This window comes from Moschus berezovskii, chromosome 25 (assembly GCF_049115385.1).
Source record: "Moschus berezovskii isolate FMDL1 chromosome 25, NW_MosBer_1.0, whole genome shotgun sequence".
In the NCBI taxonomy this organism is placed as follows: domain Eukaryota; kingdom Metazoa; phylum Chordata; class Mammalia; order Artiodactyla; family Moschidae; genus Moschus; species Moschus berezovskii.
Window position 1 is genome coordinate 14,580,170 of NC_142484.1, and position 20,477 is coordinate 14,600,646.

At 48.8% G+C, this 20,477-nt stretch overlaps 1 protein-coding gene across 4 annotated transcripts in view; it reads left to right on the forward strand.

The window, feature by feature from the left end:
* NTM (neurotrimin) overlaps positions 1-20,477 on the forward strand; it is a 420,911-nt gene that overhangs the window by 290,398 nt on the left and 110,036 nt on the right. For all 4 annotated transcript variants that reach the window (XM_055414990.2, XM_088832437.1, XM_088832438.1 and 1 more), the window contains exon 3: positions 6,476-6,601. In XM_055414990.2, the coding sequence (XP_055270965.1) occupies positions 6,476-6,601 (126 nt within the window). The remainder of the gene's footprint in view (positions 1-6,475; positions 6,602-20,477) is intronic.

Below are 20,477 nucleotides of genomic sequence, written 5' to 3' on the forward strand. Positions count from 1 at the left end.
TTGCCGTCTGAGCCACCAAGGAAGCCCAACTTCCAGGTAAACCAGGACAGTTGGTCAGCTTGGCAATAATATCTACTTGTGGGATTAGTACAGGGGTAAGATAAAGTGGGGCTTCGCAGGTGGTTCGCATGGTAAAGAACCCACCTGCCAATGCAGGAGATGCAGGAGACATAGGTTCGATCCCTGGGTGAGGAAGATCTCCTTCCTTCCTGGAGGAGGAAATGACAGCCCTCTCCAGTATTACTGTCTGGGAAATCCCATGGACAGAGGAGTGCTGGGCTATAGTTCTTGGGGTTGCAAAGAGTCGGATATAACTTACTAGAAAACAACAATAACGATTTAATAAATAGGAACCACTGAAATTGTTATATACTCTAAAAGCCTTCAAGAGATATTTAGAGATGTTGAGGAAGTTTAGTTAGTTCAGTGTACTTATATTTCCTTACAGCCTTGTCAAAGCACTCATTCATTCATTCAAAGCCTACGTGTTGAGCACAAACTGTGTTCTGGCGTCGTGTTGCGTGCAGAATGCTTCGTGAACAAGACAACCAGTTGGGCTTACATTTTCCCTGGAAGAGCAGACCGTATGCAATAATCTGGTGTGGGGTGGGCTACATCAGGAAAGATGATGGAGGAAGGCTTCATGGAGGAGCTAAGATTTAAAGAGTAAGACAGACCTGGCCAGGTGAAGAGCGGGGAGAAAGGAAACTATGAAGAACCAAAGGTTGACCTGAGGTGTTTGGGGAGGAAGGGAAGCCAGTGACTAGACATTCCTACACCAGGTTATGGGCCCAGGACTGGGTGCCTCTGGACACCAGGAAAGTCGAGGGTATTCCAGAGGGGTCCTTTTAATTCTGTAAAGACACAGGTCCCAAGGCCTTAGCTGTGATGCTACCCTTTCTGTGAGAACAGTCCCGAGCTGCCATGGGCATCTCAGATCTTCACTGCAGAGAACAGGTGGGGGTCAGAGGATGGGTGTGAAGAAGGGGGACATGCCATGAGCAGCAAAGGCAGCATCTAGGATGCTTAGATCTGCATGAGTCCTCAGGAGCCTGGTCCAAGGCGCTTCTGCGCATCCTCAGCCCCACAGGACCGTGAAAGGCTAATAAAGCATCTTAATTTGGATTTAATAGGGTATCTACTGTGCGCTAAAAACAGCCAATTGCTATTTATTAATGACATAATTATTAGAACTTAACACCTGGGCAATGGAGGCTACATGAAGAGCAAGGAAGTTCCCCAGAATACTGTTTTAATAATTATGTTATTTAATTATTTACACATTTGAATTAAAATTCAATAAGAGCCAGATTAGACCTTAACGTAATACATTAATGTGGAACTTGATCCAAAGAGCATGGCTGAGGGGGTTTCCACCTTTTTTCCAAACCTAACCTGACCATTTCTCGGTTGTTCTGGTTCGACAGGGGATCGATTTTCTAGATTCAGACCTCATAAGTCAGCAGAGACATCACATGCATCTATGTGGAAAGAAGCTGATGGCCTCTTTTAAGGGTCCATGGACTCTTTGCAGATCTCAGACTCACCCTAGACCTCGACTGTGTGATCCCAGCTGCCAACAGGACAGTCCTGCCAGTCTGCTGGTCCCTTGTCATCCCCAAGCACTTGTCTAATACAGAATCAAACTAATGTTCTACCCCAAAAAAGTTACTCATATAATGTAAATGAATGAGCCATCCAGCTGCTGTTGAACTGAACGGCCTTCATGTCAGACTCCGGGCTCCTGAATCCTCCACCTGGGAAATCCCCCGGCACCCCGGCTTGACCTTGGCGTTGCTCTCAAACCCACCCTTTTCCTTCCACCCTTACAGAGCCCACAGTTTAACCCAGGCCCTGAACATCACTTGTAGAAATTGATTTCTCCACTCGAATCTCTGTGTATTTGCTCTCTCTGACACCTTGTTAGAAGCTTATTTTGCTTAAAGCATATTAATATGTATATATATATTTACTATATACTTATATATAGTATTTCCTCTTTTAAACAATTTCAAATGCTTGCCATTGCCTATAAGGTGCAGTTAAAACCCAGGAAGTGGGTTAATCCTTGAGTGGATTAAAATTTATCTACCATTCATTTTGTGCTGCCATGACATACGTATTTGCCAAGCACTGTGCATGCATGCTGTCGTGTCTGACTCTTTGCGACCCTATGGACTGTAGCCCACCAGGCTCCAATGTCCACGGGATTTCTTAGGCAAGAGTACTGGAATGGGTTTCCATTTCCTCCTCCAGGGGATCTTCCCAACCCAGGGATCGAACCCATGTCTACTCATGTCTCCTGCATTGCAGGCAGTTCTTTCCTGCTGAGCCACCAGGGAAGTCCTCACCTAATACTGCTGCTGCTGCTGCTAAGTCGCTTCAGTCGTGTCCGACTCTGTGCGACCCCATAGACAGCAGCCCACCAGGCTCCCCCGTCCCTGGGATTCTCCAGGCAAGAACACTGGAGTGTGTTGCCATTTCCTTCTCCAGTGTGTGAAAGTGACAAGTGAAAGTGAAGTCGCTCAGTCATGTCTGACTCGTAGCGACCCCATGGACTGCAGCCTACCAGGCTCCTCCGTCCATGGGATTTTCTAGGCAAGAGTACTGGAGTGGGGTGCCATTGTCTTCTCCGCACCTAATACTAAAACTCGCTTGTTGCATAGTTCACGTAGCTTGGAACTTCTGTAAGCGCATTTCACAAACTTACCCGTAAATCCTGAGAAGGACCCTGTGAAGTGCGTGCATTTGGCTTCATGACATGAAGAGGTGAAGCACAGAACGTGGAGGTGACGGAGCCAAGGCTGCCCGGCTTGAGTGCGGTGGATCCAGGCTCTGGACCGCTGCTCTCCATCGCCTCTGGCGGTGGGCAGACTGCACCCTGACGTGCATCCTGGATTCCTGCCTTCCCATCTGTGCCCGTGCACTTCCGTCCCACCTGAAGCAGCTTCACTTCCTCCACCTTCTTGACTGTTTCTCCATTGTCCATCCCTACACTAGACTCTGACCCAGGAGAAGCTGTTCCCATCCTCTCACTGGCTGTGATTCTCCCACACTAACTCATGGAACTTAATGTCTGTACTGCTGGTGTCCAGTCACACACAACCCTGTGATGCACTGGGATGTTTATAGGGAGTTTCCCCCAATAGATTGTAAGTTCCTGGAGGGTCAACAAAACATGTGCATTTCTGCATCACGCACACACCTAATCCACGGTTACGTATGCAGTAGGTGTTCACTCATTGTTTTGTTTTTTCTTTCCCCAACATGGACCAGTTTTAAAGTATTTATTGAATTTGTTACAATATTGCTTCTGTTTTATGTTTTGATATTTTGGCTGTAAGGCATGTGGGACCTTAACTCCCTGAGCAGGGATCAAACCCGCACCCCCTGCATTGGAAGGCAGAATCTTAACCACTAGACCATCAGGGAAGTTTCTTACTCAATGTTTGATGAGTGACTTTTGGCCCTTCCTCCTTCAGTAGCTATTCTTCCATTAACGATGATGCCTGGCCATCAAAAGTCTTAATAATAGGATTTTTCTAACATCACCCCCTTTGCCTGGAATGCCTTTCCTCCTCTGAACTGATTAATGTTTACTTATCTCCTGGGACTTATCTGAGGTGTCTCATATCCAAGGAGCCCTCCGTGACGTCCATCTCCAGGCTGGCTAGGGTGTCTCTCTGTGCATTTCCTCACCACCTTATCGTATACACTAAAGGGATTGGTTTCTGTTCTGGTTTTTGCATCTCTGGACTGTGGACTCCTCGAGGACAAGCACTGTGTCTTTTTATTGTCGTGTCCTTGGGGCTGAGCACAACACTGGGCTATGGAAGGGCTCAGTGACTATTGATGGATGAATGAATGAACCAGCGTGAATGAATGAATGAAAGCAGTGCAAGCCCAGCATGTTTCTAACAGCCTGCTTGATTAGCCAAGGTAGGATGTAGCCATGGAAACAAAATAAAATTGTAAGTAGCCCTATCCATTGGTCAGAATCTTCTTATGAACATGTATTAGCCACAATCACAGTGCATCCTTGTCAATTTAGTTTTACATACTGACAGCATGTTACAAGTTGCCACCTAGACAATGATACTTGTAATCTCCTTGCATCTTCGGCATTGTGCCAGTTTGGTTCTGATAATTGGGATTGCACCTCTAGTCAGACCACCTCACCTCTCTGCCCTGAATGGTCTGCCTCTCAAGTTCGTCTCAGGGCAATCTGCCATCTTCAAGCTCTACTCTGAGGCAGGCGTGAAAGGCCAGTGAGCATTTCCCCAACTTCAGCTGCATGAGTTGGATGAGTTCCAGTTGTGAGAGGAGGGAGACAATTCTAGATGATTCTTCCAAGCGTGAGGTGTGATGGTCTCATTTGATATACTCACTCTGCTGACAGCTCTGGCCCAAACTGCCTCCTCTTCTACTTGGGGACTGTCCATTGTTCTCTAGTGTATGATTAGCAGATTAGCTATCATGTAAGAAGCCAGGAAAATGAACTCCCAGCAAGCCCTTCCAAAGCAAGAGTAATTCATTACCCAGCCTGATTTCCACTTAAAATGTACTTTGAGCACACTTCCAACTACAAACCCTAAATCACCCTGTGTTCACAAAGTCCATCATTTTTTATTTTATTGCGTGGCGTTGGCGTGACATAATCCCTTGCAGAGCATCTCAGAGTGCTTTACAGATCAATAAATTACTTACCTGCAGAGTTGAAGCGATGTCTGCAAGGCCAGCACCGTCTTTCTGCAGCAGCCTGTCCTCTGAGAAACAGGCAAGGCTGTGCAACTGCCAAGTTGGGGCAGGATCAGGGCTGGGGCTTCAAGAATTACTTGAAGTTAAAATTGTGTGTATAAGATGCTTCAGATTTAAATGACTTAGAGAGCTTAGGAATTGGGCTCCTTCAGATAGTCAGCAAATCAAGTGTTCAGTCATTAACTCATCCAGTTTTGTTCTCTTCTGGAAGTTTCAGTTTAGCTTTTATAATGATACAGCCATAAATCACAATGATATGTCTTAGAAGTTTCAGATCTTAGAGGTTGGGGTCACTCCCCAGCCCTGGCTACATCCACCTTCATACTGCTTCTACCTGAGGCTCCGTGTGGATTTAAGTCTAAAAATGATGAATTGGTGCTTGCTTTATGCAAGATGCTGTATTGGAGAGGGCACAAAATAAAATGATGAGCAAGGCTCTTGTACAGTGTCTTCCAGTATAATCACGTATAGTCAAGGGAAAAAAAATGACACGTTATGTAAGCCAGCTTGATACTGTGGAGGAAACTACATGGTCTCCAGGATGGAGAGGCAGTGCCCTTGGACATGGCCTGGAAGACCTCCTGGAAGGGATGCTGGCTCAGCCAGGCCTTGAACAATTCCAGTCAGTCTAGACAGTTGGAGAAAGGTGCTCGGGGACCAAAACCAGAAACAAGGGCTTGAGGCTCAGGAAACAAAGCCCAGTGAATGCTTGTTAATGAGCATTCCTGGTTGGCTGGGGCTTAGAGATGGGTGGGAAGTCAGTTTTCAGGAGGAGGGAAAATGGCAAAGAACCGCTATCTGCAGACACCCCCATTTCTGGAGGAGAAAAATCCAGCATAACCAGGAGTGTGTGATGATTAGTTCCAGAAGAGAAAAGAAAAGCGCAGAAAGTTCCAACCAGTCTTATTTTTGTGTGAGGGTTGCACTGGGGTCTTAGCCTCATCTGGGAAGTAAGGGTGATGGTCAGATTGCCTGGGGTCTCCTGCAGGCCAGGTAACACCGTGTCTTGGGGGATCATGGGTTCTGGAAAGACACTTGGGGGTGGCTCAGAGGCATGCTGATTGAAGGAGGAAAACTGATGTGAAGACACCTATGAGAATTGGACAGAGAGGCCACGTACACTTGAAGCACTAGTGTGTCAGAACTAATGATGGTAGAACTGAAATGGCCCGTGTTAATGGCCTGGTTTTGAGACTGTTGTAAACATGTAGCTAGTTGGGTAAGTGGTTCCCTTGAACAACCGTTCTAATTCCATCCTATAAATATTTGTTGTACTTTTACTATGAAAATACATAGTAAAAGTGTTTGTGGCTCAGTTGTGTCCAGCTCTTTCCAACCCCATGAACTATGGTCTGCCAGGCTCCTTTGTCCATGGAATTCTTCAAGCAAGAACACTGGAATGGGTTGCCATTCCCTTCTTCAGGGTATCTTCTAACCCAGGGATCGAACCTGTGTCTCCTGCATTGCAGGCAGATTCTTTACCACCTGAGCCACCGTCCCAGGCTCTCTGACATTGCCTTTTAAATAGAAGGAAATAAAAGCTGAAGTCAAGGTGAAATGTTTCTCTCATGCGTAAGGTGATCCCTCTAGTTCCTCCTCATTAACTGTAGCCCCTGCGTTTCTGTCCCTGGATTATTCTGCCCACTCCCCTTTGAAGACAGCAAAGAAATATTTCAGCAAAATTTTAATTTTCCTTCTACCTGTTTCGTCTCCACAGTATCTCCCAAAATTGTGGAGATTTCTTCCGATATCTCCATTAACGAAGGCAACAACATCAGCCTCACCTGCATAGCAACGGGTAGACCAGAGCCCACGGTTACCTGGAGGCACATCTCCCCCAAAGGTAAGAGAAGCGGCCTGGGACATTGTGTCAGGCGAGGAAGTGGGAGAATCGCTGGCTGTGGCTGGAGGTTATATGGTGCTGGTGGCTTGGTCACAAGGATCCCACATTCCTGGTGGCCTGATAACGATATATTCGTAGCTCCGCAGAGAATATCGGTGTTGTCAATGCAAGACGGGCATAACCTCTAAGATTGCAGAGATCACACTGGAGGATTGATTTAATCCCTGGGAGAGTAAGCTCCCTTGTTTCTGGGTGAAAGCGTGGTAAGATGTCCTGGGTGACTTTTCTGTTCACATTGGATGGTAGAGTGCTCGGTGCGGTGTTGGTGGCATTGTTCAGCTGGCTGTGGTAAGAGAGAGAAAGCACAGACACCCAGTGATGGATGAGAGCTGGGAATGGCCGTGTTCCTGAAAGGAACATTTCCAGGTCTGTGCTGCTTCAACACTGCCAAGTGTCTGGTCACTAGGCATGAGTCCTTGTGTGGGTTTGTTGTCGTTCTACCTCTGATTAGTCCTGGATAACAAATATCACTTAATATGTGACTAAATTGCAAAACCCACTTTGTATAAATGTCTAGATGTTTTGTAGACCAGACTAAGTGTTGTTTTGTGCACGTGTAGATTGAACCTGAAACTTTAACAATTTAAGGCAAGATGCCATTTATTAAGGGCTTCCCCAGTGGCTCAGCAGTGAAGAATCCACCTGTAATGCAGGAGATGTAGGAGACAAGGGTTCAAATCTGGGTCGGGAAGGTCCCCTGGAGGAGGGCATGGCTACCCACTCAGTATTCTTGCCTGGAGAATCCCGTGGACAGAGGAGCCTGACGGGCTACAATCCACCAGGTCACAAAGAGTCAGACATAACTTAAGGGCCTGAGCATGCGCGTCGTTTATTTTAAAGCTAGCTTTTATGCAAGGTGCATTACATGGTTTCATTTGTTCTTAAATGTTGACTGAGTGCTTGGGGATAGAGCGATAACCCAGGACAGGCAAGTCTCTGCTCTCAAGAGCTCACTTCCTCATGATGCAAATAACCAGTGATATTAACATTAATAATAAGTGGTGATAAGGGTGGGAAAATAGAACAGGATACATTGACAGGAGGACAAGAGGTTTGGTCAGGAAAGGTGTTTGACGTGGTGACATTTGAGCTGAGACCTGAATAAAAATCCTTAAATTTTATTGCTTATGTCTGGCTAGCCTAAAATACACTCATCTATGTAACCCACTCCAGTATTCTTGCCTGGAGAATCCCATGGACGGAGAAGCCTGGTAGGCTACAGTCCACGGGGTTGCAAAGAGTCGGTCATGACTGAGCGACAGAACGGAACGGAACGGAAGTATGTATGTATATATGTGTGTGTGTGTATGTAGGTGTGTGTGTATGTAAGTGTATTGTTGGCTCATGAAGGTTTCAGATGCTAAAGGACAGATACCCACTATTGTAAATAGATAACAAGGGCCCTCTGTAAAGCACAGGGAACTATACTCAATATCTTGTAATAACCTGGAATGGAAAAGAATCTGAGATATATATATATATATATATATATATATATATAAAGCTGAATCACTCTGTTGTACCCTGTAACTAACCCACTATTGTACATCAACTATACTTCAGTGAAAATGAAGATGCTAGAGTCACTTCAGGAGTGGTCATTTGCTTGGTGTTGCAGTCTGAGTCCCCCTAAAGTGGACCCTGAGACAGTGATTGGTGAGCTCAGAGTTTATTGGAGGTGGCCCTCGGCTCAGCCCTGTGAAAGGGCAGGGGGCCGGGCTGAGGGAGAGGTTGACTGTGGTACCGTGTGTGAGAGCAGGATGCCTGTGGGGTGTTCTGAAGACAGGGCGGGTTGTCCCCTACTGAAGTTATGGGGTAACCTTTTATGCCAGCACCATAGTCGGTCAGAGAATTTGGGCTGTGACCCCAGCCCAGGTATCTCTCTTCCTACTGGAGCTGAGGACTGTCTGGTCCGCCCCGGGGCAGGTGTCCTCCGTTCCTGAAGAAGGCCGGGCAGCGCAGGGCCCACTGCACCTGGGATTCAGTGCAATCAGCTGAAGAAGACCGCGTGGGCCCCAGATAGCAAAGTCCCTCTCTCGGGGTGGCAAGTGGACCTCAGGACGTTTTCACAGAAGGGGTGAGATTTTCAGTGTGTTTGGCTGAAACCCTGAGACCTCTCTGTAGCCGCCGCACTTGGAGGACCACTGTGAGCAAGGGAATGGGAGAGATGCTTGCGTTTCCCTCTCATGTGGAGCTGACCTCACACGTGGCCTGGCCCACAATCTGGGAGGAGGCCTCACTGTGCCTGAGATCGCTAGTGACGCAAAGTGGTCCTGGGGCACATCCCAGGGAAGGGTGTCCAGGTGGACAGACTTTCTGGTCCAAGGTGCGCGCCATTCATCCCTGAAAATGTCGGGTCCTCGGTGCCGCTGGATGCTGGGGCGGTCCGTGCCTTTAGAATCCACAGAGCGTTCGTCATCTCAGCAGCATGGACTTCGCCTCTGTCAGAAGGCGCCTCGCCCTCCATCCTGCAGGTCCCCCTCTGACTCCTGTTTGCTGTCTTTTCTCATCCCTCAGGTTCTTTTTCTTCCTCCCCTTCTCTTTCTTTCTTCTCTTCTCCTCTCTTTGCCCTGCCCTTTCATGCTTTCTCCTTTTGTTCCCTGCTTTCCTCTCTCGCACAGCCTCCCACACGTTCCCCTTCCATCCCCCGTCATCTCCTTTTTTCTCTCTTCCCCGCACAGTCACTTTCGTCTCCCCGCTGCGTTGGCACCCTCTCCATTCTTCCTGCTGAGGTTCGCACCGCTGTGTGCTAGCATCCTTCCCCTACCCTGGCCATCCAGCTGCCTCATTTCCCCAGGGGACTTTACCTGAGCCCCAGCCAGAGGCATCCATTTTCGTGGTGTTTTAGCTGCTATGGAAACAGAAGATGGATCAAGATGGAAGGGAGCAGGATAATCAGAATCTACCTGTGGATCAGAGTAATTTAGACGCATAGCTTTTCCCAGATCCCTGGTCGGGATTAGCTACCCAGATTCGAGCTGATGAGAGACACGCCACGTGGTAACTGATCACCTCGGGGCTCACGGGGTGCTGCTTTCTCAGTGACTGATTATTTGGAGATGAGAGCTGTCACTGGGCTGTGGCTGAGCCCAGAATGAGGCTGGAGACCCTTAGCGGCCAGAGCTTCATCTCACTCCACAAGTGTCTGCAAAATGTGGCTTATTTTACATACATGTGGACAGGATGGGGGTCCCTTGGAAGAAAAGATGCCCTGCACCCGAGCGAAGGCTCCAAAGACAGAGCCTCTGTCATCCCTGGTGCCACTCTGCGTGGGCAGGTCAGGACTCAATCAAGGTCATTGCTATTATACTCACACCCATTAAAGCACTTAAGGAGGGCTGACCCAGGCCAATCACTGTGGGCAACCTTGATGACTTCACTACGTCTTCTCTCCTGAGTGATCTGTTTGTTCTGCACATTTCTGAAAACTCCTAGTATCCTCTATCACAACTCATATGGTGCTCCCTGCAATAAGCTGACGTTGGTTTATAACATTATATAAGTTCCATGCATAAAAGATGTGACTTCTGTATACACTACAGTGAGCTCACCACCAAAAGGCTGGCTTCCATCCATCTCCATACAGTTGACCCACTGCTCCTATTTCACTACCTGCCCCCACCCCCGTTCCCCTCCAGTAACCTTTATTCTGTTCTCTGTATCCATGTGTTTTGGTTTAGTTTGTATATATATATTCCCATATAAGTGAGATCATATGATATTTGTCTTTCTCTCTCTCACTTATTTCACTTAACATAAGGTCCCAGCTTTCACTGCCTTTTATGTAGAAACAAAATAAAGAAGTGTTAACCACCATTGTATAATAGTGGCTTATGTATCCAGATATACAGAAGCTGGGCGTGATCTTATGGTGGGGAGGGGGTGACAGGGTCTTTCTCAGAAGGTGTCTGCTTGGCACATTACATCAGAAGGTGAAAGTATCAGTTGTCCCTTTCCAGAATAGAGAAGAGGTAAGACTTCTCAGGCTACCTCTCTACATTGCCGTGGAATGTGAGAAGTAACATTTCACCTGTTGGTACCTGTTGTATGTCTTACTGGCTCCCTTCATGAACTTAGAGCTCCCAGGAGTTCAAGGAGAAGGTGTACTAGCTTTATAGAGATACCTGCCCTCACTGTACATACCTGTTTGGAAGGGTCCAGGTGTTGCCTTGGTCTTTTCAGGACAAAAAGCCCATCTCTCTCCTACAGAAATGCCACCTGGAGCTACACAAATGTTGCGATGGCCCCTTGCAGAATCCCCCGTTTTAACCTGCTGCTCGAGGCACTGAAGGACCAGCAGTGGCCCCACTTGCGATTCTGTGTCTTGTCTTCTCTTTGCCTTCTCGAGATGTTCAAGAACTTTTCTCAGCACACCCTGCCTTTCCAAAAGAACACCTTTAATGCTGTCTATTTCTCCAAGTCTTCTAAGTAAACAGATATCCCATCGCTTCCAGTGTGTCCTAAGAGATGCTTTTTAGGACCTCACAGTTCATAGGAAAGTATTCTCAAAGCCCAGTTTTATCAGAACTTTAGAGAGGAATCTGAGATTTCTGTATTTCCACCTCCCTGGGAGCCCCTCATGAAGCCCAGTGGAAGGCAAAGTCCAGCTACTGTACCTAGGGGTCTGGACTCTCTGACCATCCTAAAAGGAGCAGTCCTCCTGGGTACACCTACCTCAGCCTTTATCCCATCAAATACAACACTGAAAATGGCCATGTCACCAAGGCTGTTGAGAGGAAGCTTCCAACTTGGGTATCGGCTGGGGGCTCAGGAGGGTCCAGCGATCAGTCCACAGAGATGTCCAGATTCTGGCTCACGAGTTCTTTGAGACCAGGGCCTGTGTCTCTCTTTTCTCAGATCGTCCACCTCCTAACTCAATACCCAGCACCCAGAAAGCATCTAAGAGGTATGTGTTGATTCCATAAACGGCACTTGTGCTTGCTGTTACCCCCAAGGGCATGACCGTCCTCCTACCTAATTCAAAGATTCCATCTGCACCCTTGAAGAACTCTTCTCCACTTTGATATTGTGGTCCAGACTGGTATGTTTCCTGCTGAGACTCTGCCGGTGAGCCTCCAGATTTTCTCTGGTCTTTTTCTCGGAAGATTTTCTCAAGCTTTTCTCGCAGTCCCTCTGGTGGGGCAGCTGCTGTGGCAGCTGGACGTCTCCTTGAAGGAGTGACTCCTTTTCAAGTTCTCTTTTGGAAGGGCTGAGATGGCTCCCGAACATCTTTGGAGGTGGATCTTGGGTGGGCTGCCTTCTGCCCTCATCACTGCCCCACTGCAGTCACTCTTGCAATGTCTGTGTTTCTCTGATACGTAACTCACCGGGCCCTTCCAGGCACCTGAGCCTTTTGCACACTTGCTCATCATCCCAATCTGCCTGTGCCTTAAACCCACGACAACTTCCAATGATTTTGTAAATCAACCCTGGGTATTCCCAGAGAGCATGAATTCAGTAGCCCATGAAAATGTACTGTTCCTCATGGGTTAATAATAATAATAATACAAAGAAAGAAATCAGTACAACTAAAAAGAAATATTATTTAAAACGTCTCCCCTCCATCCCTCAGTGTATGAAGTGAGGTGGAGTAGAGGTGGAATGTTTCTTCTCGGGCGCCACAAAGACCCCAGGGTTGAGGGGGCAGAGTTAGAGCCAGAGTCTCCATCCATTGAGCTGCATACCAAGTCCATCTCTTCCCCCAGCGCAGGGTGGATGCTTCTGCAAGTCTTCCATACCCTCCCCTGTGGGGGTGGGCAACCTGCCTCCGCTGCCCATTCCCTTCCCCCTCCTCCATGAGCTCTCCTGCTGGACTTGAGGACCAGGGGGCTGTCGGCTATCCAGGCCCATCCTTGTTTCTCAGAGCCTTCAAGAGAGGACAGGCTGACCCGTGGATGGGAGGGCTTTTCCAATGTTCTGAGCCCTCCCTGACCCGCCCCCCGCCAGGCCCTCCCCTGGCCCCATGCCCACTGTTTCCCATTTGTCAGCATTGACAGGCCTCCCTCCCCAGCCGAGCAGGACACGGACGCACTAATTGGCACTGGAGGTATCACAGCTTGAGTTCAACCAAAGCTGGCAGGTGCCGCAACTCTGGTGACAGCTCTGCGGAAGGGTGTCAGGAGTGGAGCTCCGGCGTGCCACCGGCTGACGCGGCACCCTGGCACTAATGAGCAGCCTGTCAGCACCCGCGTCAGGGCCCCGCCTGGCACAGGGATCATTAGGACGGCCAACAAGGAAAGAGGTCTCCGGCAAAGAGGATGGGAGGGAAGGGGGACAAAGTGGGACTAAAGGCTTCACCTCACCCACCGATATTCACCACCCCGAAGGAGGGGGCCAAAAAAAAAGACGCAGGAAAGACAATGATCTTCTTGAAAGGTCTCTGTCTACGCCCGCCCTGGACAACTCGTGGGAGCTTGTTCTGGTGGCTGCTCTGAAATTAGCAGTACAGGAGATACATCTTTTCTGCCATCAGCCGGGTGGGGGTGCAGGGGGCACGGACCTCAATGACTGAATCACCTCTCCAGTCACAGCCAAGGTGTGTGAAGCCAGGGATTAGCCTAAGTTCCCGAGAAATAGGGGCCTGAAGGAGAGGCGGCCAGGGGATCTGTGTCGTTTGGCTCCGTGTCAGGGAGGCTCCCTGGCAAGGGGACCTGCTGAGCTGTGAGCAGCCTGCCTACCTTCAGCTGGAAGGTTGGAATCGGGGCGAGGCAATGAGCAGAAGGCTTCTTCCCTGAGGTGTTGCTTCCCACAGGTGGGCTGGGGTGATGAGCAGTGTGTCTGCCCTCTCCATCTGCTTCCTGAGGACAGGTGAGAATGGTCCAGCCGGTCCTTTCTTCTGAGACGTGTGCAATGTCTGGCCCTTGTCTGAGGCTCTGACCACCTGCAGTGACTCCTCGTCCTGGCTGGAGGTGACCTGTCCAATATGGGTGACTTTGAAGGCAGGTCCAGCTGCGTTTGCGTTCCCTTCAACAGCTCAGTGCCTGGGTCCCGCTGCAGCAGCAAGAAGCCTTTCTGAAGATGTGCTTCTTTCTTGGGATTTTGTTCCTGCTTCTCAGCATGGCACCTAGAACTTCCAGGATCTGGTCATAGACCCCAAGGGCCCTCCAGCTCATGCTGTGGGTCACACTGGGGCTTGAGGTTCACCTCCTAGGACTCACCCTATTCTCCTTACACATCTCCCTGAGGCTTCTCGATCGAGTCCTACTCTTTTCTTAAGGCCAGACTCAAATGCTACATGTCTGAGAGCCTCTGGTGACTTTCTTCCAGCAGACCACCTCGGTCCTTCCCCCCAAGACCCCACAGGACTCTGCACGGTGGTGATGTTCGCCATTGCCCCGGGGCTCTGGAGGACTCCCCCACCCCTTGTCCATGGGATCAGGGGAGCAGTGGCAGGCCTCCTGCGGTTGTTTTACCTCCAGTGCCTGACAGTGGCAGGCATTGTAGGGGACCATGGAAGGACCAAGTGTCCAGTAGTGCAGATAGAATATGTTTCTTCCCTTTCTAAAGTTGAGTCTGGTGCATAATTTAAAACAAAATCAACTTTAGCAAGGAAACGGTAAGATCCAGGAATGTCATATCCGCATCATCACGTTTCACAAAGCAATCAAAGGAGTTTGTATAAGAAATGCCTCTCTCCCCTCCCCTACTTGCCCCGGGAACCAGCTCCCTAGTAGACCCAGGACTGAGCCTCAGACACTTGGTCTACAGAATAGAGCTAACCAGGCCCTGCCAAGGTGGAAGTGGCTTGACGGTCTTGCTTCCCAGTGCAGGATGCCCAGCTGACAACTTAGAGCAGGCGCCTAACCCTGGTGGCTTCCGCCGCCCAGGCCAGCCCTTCCTCTTCTATCCCACCCAGAAGACAAGAACAAAAAGGAGGAAATTAAAATCCCTTCCTCTGAAAAGGTTAAGTCCTTACAAAAGGACTCAAGCTCGGTCAATTTCCAGAAAGGATAGATCATCAAAGGTGCTTCCTCAGCACCTCCCTCACTCCCGTGATTTTCTAATTAACGTAGGTGCTTGATTAAAATTCCCAGAGTACCCCAAGTAGCCATCCCAGGAGGGAACACATAATTGCTATTGCAAAAGATATTACAGCACTCATTGATGGTGGGAGAAAAAAAATAATTGCATCGTAATGGAAAGTGGTGGATCTCCTGTCCTGGGGAGCAGGGGTGCATACTGTATTAGGTTTAACCTGTACAGAGAAAGCGGCTCATTATGATGGAGATAAACCAGTGATCCTTCGTCAGGTATGGGGCAAAGCGACCCACAAACTAGTTAAGTAAATGGTTTAAACACAGATCCAGGTGGCAAAGAAGGAAGTGGAGACAGACATTTATAGATCACTCTTTTAACTCTGTAATTTTCTTTAACTGTAACATTATGGCTACATAGATACATTTAGGGTAAAATTTGCCAATGTCAATAAGGGTTTTGTAAGTTTAATATTTATGATCTGGTTTAAAGCAATATTAGAGCTGTGCAGCTTCCTACTTCAAAGAAGAGAGAAATCATAAAAAGACTAGTGGGGAAATTAATGAGTTCAATGTGCCTCAATTGAGAACATATGAAATCAAGCCTCCGTCTAGAAACCAAGGGCAGGAGTGCACACCACAGACGCTGTTTGTGGTTTTACCCAATTATTTTAAAACCCTTGAAAAATGTTGTAGAATGAGATGTCCGCTGAATGCAGGCACTGCTAACAGCATCCTCCCCCACACTCTCCGGAGTCTTGGGCTATTTATGCGGGTACTTGGTGACCGTTACCATGCAGAACTGTTTTGATGAAACGAAAAAGGAAACAGAAAAGCAGAGAGATTGTATTGTCTTCCCCACAGAGGCTAAGCAGCCCTGGCTCGGTTATTACAAAGGCCGGTTAAAACGGCTGCCCCTCTAGGCCAGGAGACCCCATCTCTGAGGAGCATACCTGGCAGGCAGCTCTTTGGGGGGCACAGAAGGGCCTCCTCAGGGCATCACCCTCCACTACAGCCATGAAACCTCGTCTCCGAGGAATCCCCATGGACGAGGCTTCAGGAATCGCATAGCCAGGACTCACCAGGAGAGCTTGGAGACAGTTTGCAATCAGATTGTCCTGGCCGTGAGGACTTTGCTCTGATGCTTTGACTTTACACCTGCTTTTCCATCCTGCATCTTGCCTTGACCTGTGATGACTGCTTTTTCCCTAAAGTCTGAATGGCAGGCTATTATCCAACAACAATAACTAAGACTCCGAGGTTATTCAAAAATGTGCTATCCACTCTTCTAAACATGCAGCATAGTCGTATGAATTCTTCTCAACAGTAGTGTGCGGCAGGTCCTGTGATGAGCTGCTTTACTGAGGCTTGGGACACAGACAAGTGGGCCAGGACACAGGGCTCCCAGGGGGGGCAGAGCTGAAACCCCACCCACGGCTGCAGTGTCTCCAGAAGGCCTGTGCTTAACCACTGTGCTGTACAGTGCCACCCTCCAAGGGCGGTCCCTGGACCAGCAGCATGGGCATCAGCTGGTTCATACCCCAGACCTCGGATGGGACGCAGAAATCTGCATTTTGGTAAATCCCCAGGGAATTGTGATGCATACTTGAGAGCCACTGCTGGGTGCTATTTGCTCTGTACCGGGCTCTCTGCTTTACATACCTTCCGTTCCGTTCCGTCGCTCAGTCATGTCTGACTCTATGCGACCCCGTGGACTGTAGCCTACCAGGCTTCTCCGTCCATGGGATTCTCCAGGCAAGAATACTGGAGTGGGTTACCGTTTCCTTCTCCAGGGGATCTTCCCGACCCAGGGATCGAACCCGGGTCTCCCGCATTGGAGGCAGACGCTTTAACCTCTGAGCCACCAGGGACTCCTACAGACGCCCTTACAAGTAGGCATCATTTCCATTTTGGCAATGAAGAAATAGGGAGCTGATAGGAAAGCTGGCCCACAGATATTAAAAGGTGAAGTTCAACTCCAAACCTTTTTGATTCCATGATTCATATTCTTTTTTAAAAATCTTTTTAATTTTTATAATGAGGTATTGGTTTTCTGCTGTACAGCAGCATGAGTCAGCCACAGTTATACACATACCCCCTCCCTCTCTCTGGAGCCTCCCTCCTTTCCCCCACCCCACCCCTCTGGTCATCACAGACTGCCAGATGTGGCTCCCTGTGTTACACTTCTCACCAGCTATCACTTTACACACGATAGTGTGTATATGTTGACGCTATTTTCTCCATTCGTCACATTCTCTGCCTCCTGCTCTGTGTCCACAAGTCCCTTATCTACATCTGCATCTCTATCCTTTCCTGCAAATAGGTTCATCAGTCCAGTTTTTCTAGATTCCACATGCATGTGCTAAGATACGATGTTTGTTTTTCTCCACGATTCATTTTCTTTTCCCTGCGTCGCTTCTGACCCGTGGCTTCTCCGTCTCTGGGACATGGCTACTGTCTTTCAGGCCTCCTTCCTGCCCAGAGTCTGTGGTCCTTGGGTTTCCAGGTGTCCACAGTATTCCTGCAAGTTCAGCCATACTCTTGGTAGACCCTGGGCTCCAGGCTGGCCTGCGTGCTGGGCCAGGATGCGCCATCCTCCCCAGACTCTCAGGCGCCTTCCAGGGGATCTTTGTCCCATCACCTCCGAGAGCAGCAGACGCAGCCCCAGCACGCGCGGCGACCACTCAGCTCTCACGGGAGGCATCCTCCTCCCCAGAGCCGCTTGTGTGAGCTTCAGGCTCTCTTCCCTCCGCCGCCCCCCGCACTGTGGAGCACGCATGGCAGTGTGGCAGCTGCTCTCTGACTCGATGTATTTCTTCCTCATGTTAAATACTATCATTCACTCACACAATGGTATGTCTTCTGCTTTGATTGTTATTATTAGGTTGTTTTACACTTTAACGGCTTTAGATATGAAAAGAAATTGCTGGATGCCAGGCTATGTTTTTCATTATCTGACTGCATTCAGTTTCGCTCCGCATCCTTGTGGCATTTGGCACACTTCATCTTCCTAGGGGTGTAAAATGCCTTTCCTGCTGGAGCCAGGACAGTCAGAGAGCAATGAGCAGAATACCAATTCCCGTTCTTCCAGATCCAGGGGCCAGCCTCCCTCGGGGCTGGGCTGCACACGCTTTCCAGGTGTCCCACGGTTGCCTGGGTATTTGGGGTCAGGACTAGGTAGCCCCTCCTCACCTAAGAGCATCATCTTACCCTTTACTCTAACAGAAGTTGATTCTTCTACATTAACCCTCTCCCCCAGCCCCCCAAACCAATCCCTCTTCTCTTAGCAAGAAGTTAGAAGGAATGACTCTGGGCTTAATCATTACTTTGACAGATTCTGGACTCCTCGTGTTTAACGGGTCTGCAGCCCAGGAGACCTCATGCTCCTTCCTGATTCCCTGCATCACTGCTTTGCCCTTTACGGGATGGTTCACCGGGGTCACAGTGGTTGACGATATTTGGCCAGTCATCTGCGTGATCGAGAAAGACGGATAGCTTCTTCCCTCCATTGATTTATTTCGTCTGTCACCCATCATCTCCAAAAAGGATTAAAGCAGAGAAGGTGACATGGATTTTTGTGCCCAGAAAATCTTCTGGACGAAACAATCTTGGTTGTTTCTACATTGATTCAACTATTTACTCAATAATTGCTGTTGAGCACCTGCTTCTCTGCAGCTGTCTCAGGCCATGCAGATCCATGGCAGGACAAAGCAGATGGAATCCCTGGTCTCACAGAGCTTATATTCTACTGGGAGAGACAGAAAGTGAATCCAAGAATAAGTGAACCTGGGAGTGTATAATATTTTAATTACTGTGAAAAAAATTAACCAATATAAGAGGCAGAGAGATTGTCAAGCATCAGTTTGGGGTTTGCAGCCTTCCATAGAGTAGATATGGATGGACTTATTAGGAAGATACCCTATAGAGCTTAGGGGAGGAGGTATTTGGAACTTTGCTGGCAGGGCTGGCTGTTGAGTCCCAGGCCCTCCATCAGGACACATCCAGGCTGCTCCAGAATCGTCATGGAGACCACCCGGCTATGGAAGACTTCCTCAGGACCTGCTCGCCTCTCAGTGGACTCTCAGCTTCAGGAGGGCGAGGAGCCCGCTTCTGCTTGTTTACCACCATGTGCAGCAGTACACAGCATGCTGCCCATTCAATCTGACAGTCAATAAGTATTTGTTGAGTGAGTGAATGAGTAAAATAAGCATGGGCTTGGACTTCCCTGTGGTCCAGTGGTTAACACTCTGCACTCCCAATGCAGGGGCCTTGAGTTCAATCCCTGGTTAGGGAACTAGAAAAACCCACATGTTGCAGCTAAGACTTGACACAGCCAAATAAATACATAATTTAAAAAAAAAGGCAACCATGGGCTTGCAGTGTGAGTAGTTGTACAAGCATGCTAGAATGTTACAACGTTCAAGTCAGAAATGGTGGTCCTTTCATTAGTGACTTCCGATTTCATAGAATGACACATTTGGGTTCATGACAGTGCTAGCGAAGGGCTGAGATGAGGGACAGGTCCATGGGGAGGCAGGATCCAGCTAGCTGGTGGCACGAGTGTCTGACAGATCACCAAAGGGAACGCTGAAATCAGGTCGGGTGGTGGCCCAGGAGAGTGACAAGTAGGGCTGTGATCCTGGAGTGAAAGCTCTCAAAGCATCATGGGAAGTTTGAGACACCAGTCCTTGGCAGCAGGAAGTGGGGAGGGTGTAGATGCAACATTGTCAGAGGCAAGAGCTTGAAGATCAAGTTTTTCAATAAGAACATAAAAGAGGAAAGATTTTCAAGTTACCTTGGAGGGGGGGTGAGGAAGACCATCAACCCAACCTCTGATGCTGAAACCAACAACCCAGCAGTTTCTTGAGAGCTCCCCAGGAGGTGCTGACCTCAGGGAATACCTGGGTTTTGGTTAATAAAGTCATTCCAGGGGGATTCAGCCCAGAACCTGAGGTCTGGAGCAGCATTTTCCTTGGGAAGTGGGTGTTCCAGAAGCAGAGCCATCAGACATGGAAGGTGGGGGGATGTGAGGGATGGGAGCTGCAGAGTATCGAAGGTGCAGAGGCGGTCCTCTCCCTGCATGACTCCCCGCCAAAGTGAGAGGTGTGAGGCTGGTGGGATTCAGCCCCCATGGTCACCAAGGGAAGGCAGGAAAGCACATTTCACAGGCTTCAGCTGCAGCCTCAATACTTTTTCTTCCTGAGCCTTCAGGTGGGTGGTGACAGTAGGTAGCTGTTGGCAAGACCAAGCCTTCTGATGATCCAGAGTGAAGGGGCTGACCTTCCGGAAGCTACTGAAAGGTCAAGGATCATGGGATGGCATGAGTGGAGAATAAATGTGGAATATGGAGATACGTAGGGGACCGAATTGCCAGAACGCGTCATGGGTTTGATGTAGGTATTAAGCTGAGAAAGACCCCACATTTCTGATTTGACCTCGTGTACTGCCCATCTCGAGGGATTGGGGATTATCTTTATGGCTGTTCTCTCATGTGGCTTTTTTGTTGTTGTTTAGTCACTAAGTTGTGTCCGACTCTTTTCAGCCCCGTGAACTGCAGCACACCGTGCTCCTCTGTCCTCCACCATGTCCCAGAATTTGCTCAGATTTATGTCCATTGAGTCAGTGATACTCTCTAACCATCTCAGCCTCTGCTGCTGCCTTCTCTTTTTGCTTTCAATCTTTCCCAAAATCAAGGTCTTTTCCAGTGAGTCAGCTCTTCGCATCAGGTGGCCAAAGTATCAGAGCCTCAGCTTCAGAACCAGTCCTTCCAATGAATAGTCAGGGTTTGTTTCCTTTAGGATTGACCAGCTTGATCTCCTTGCTGTCCAAGGGAATCTCAAGAG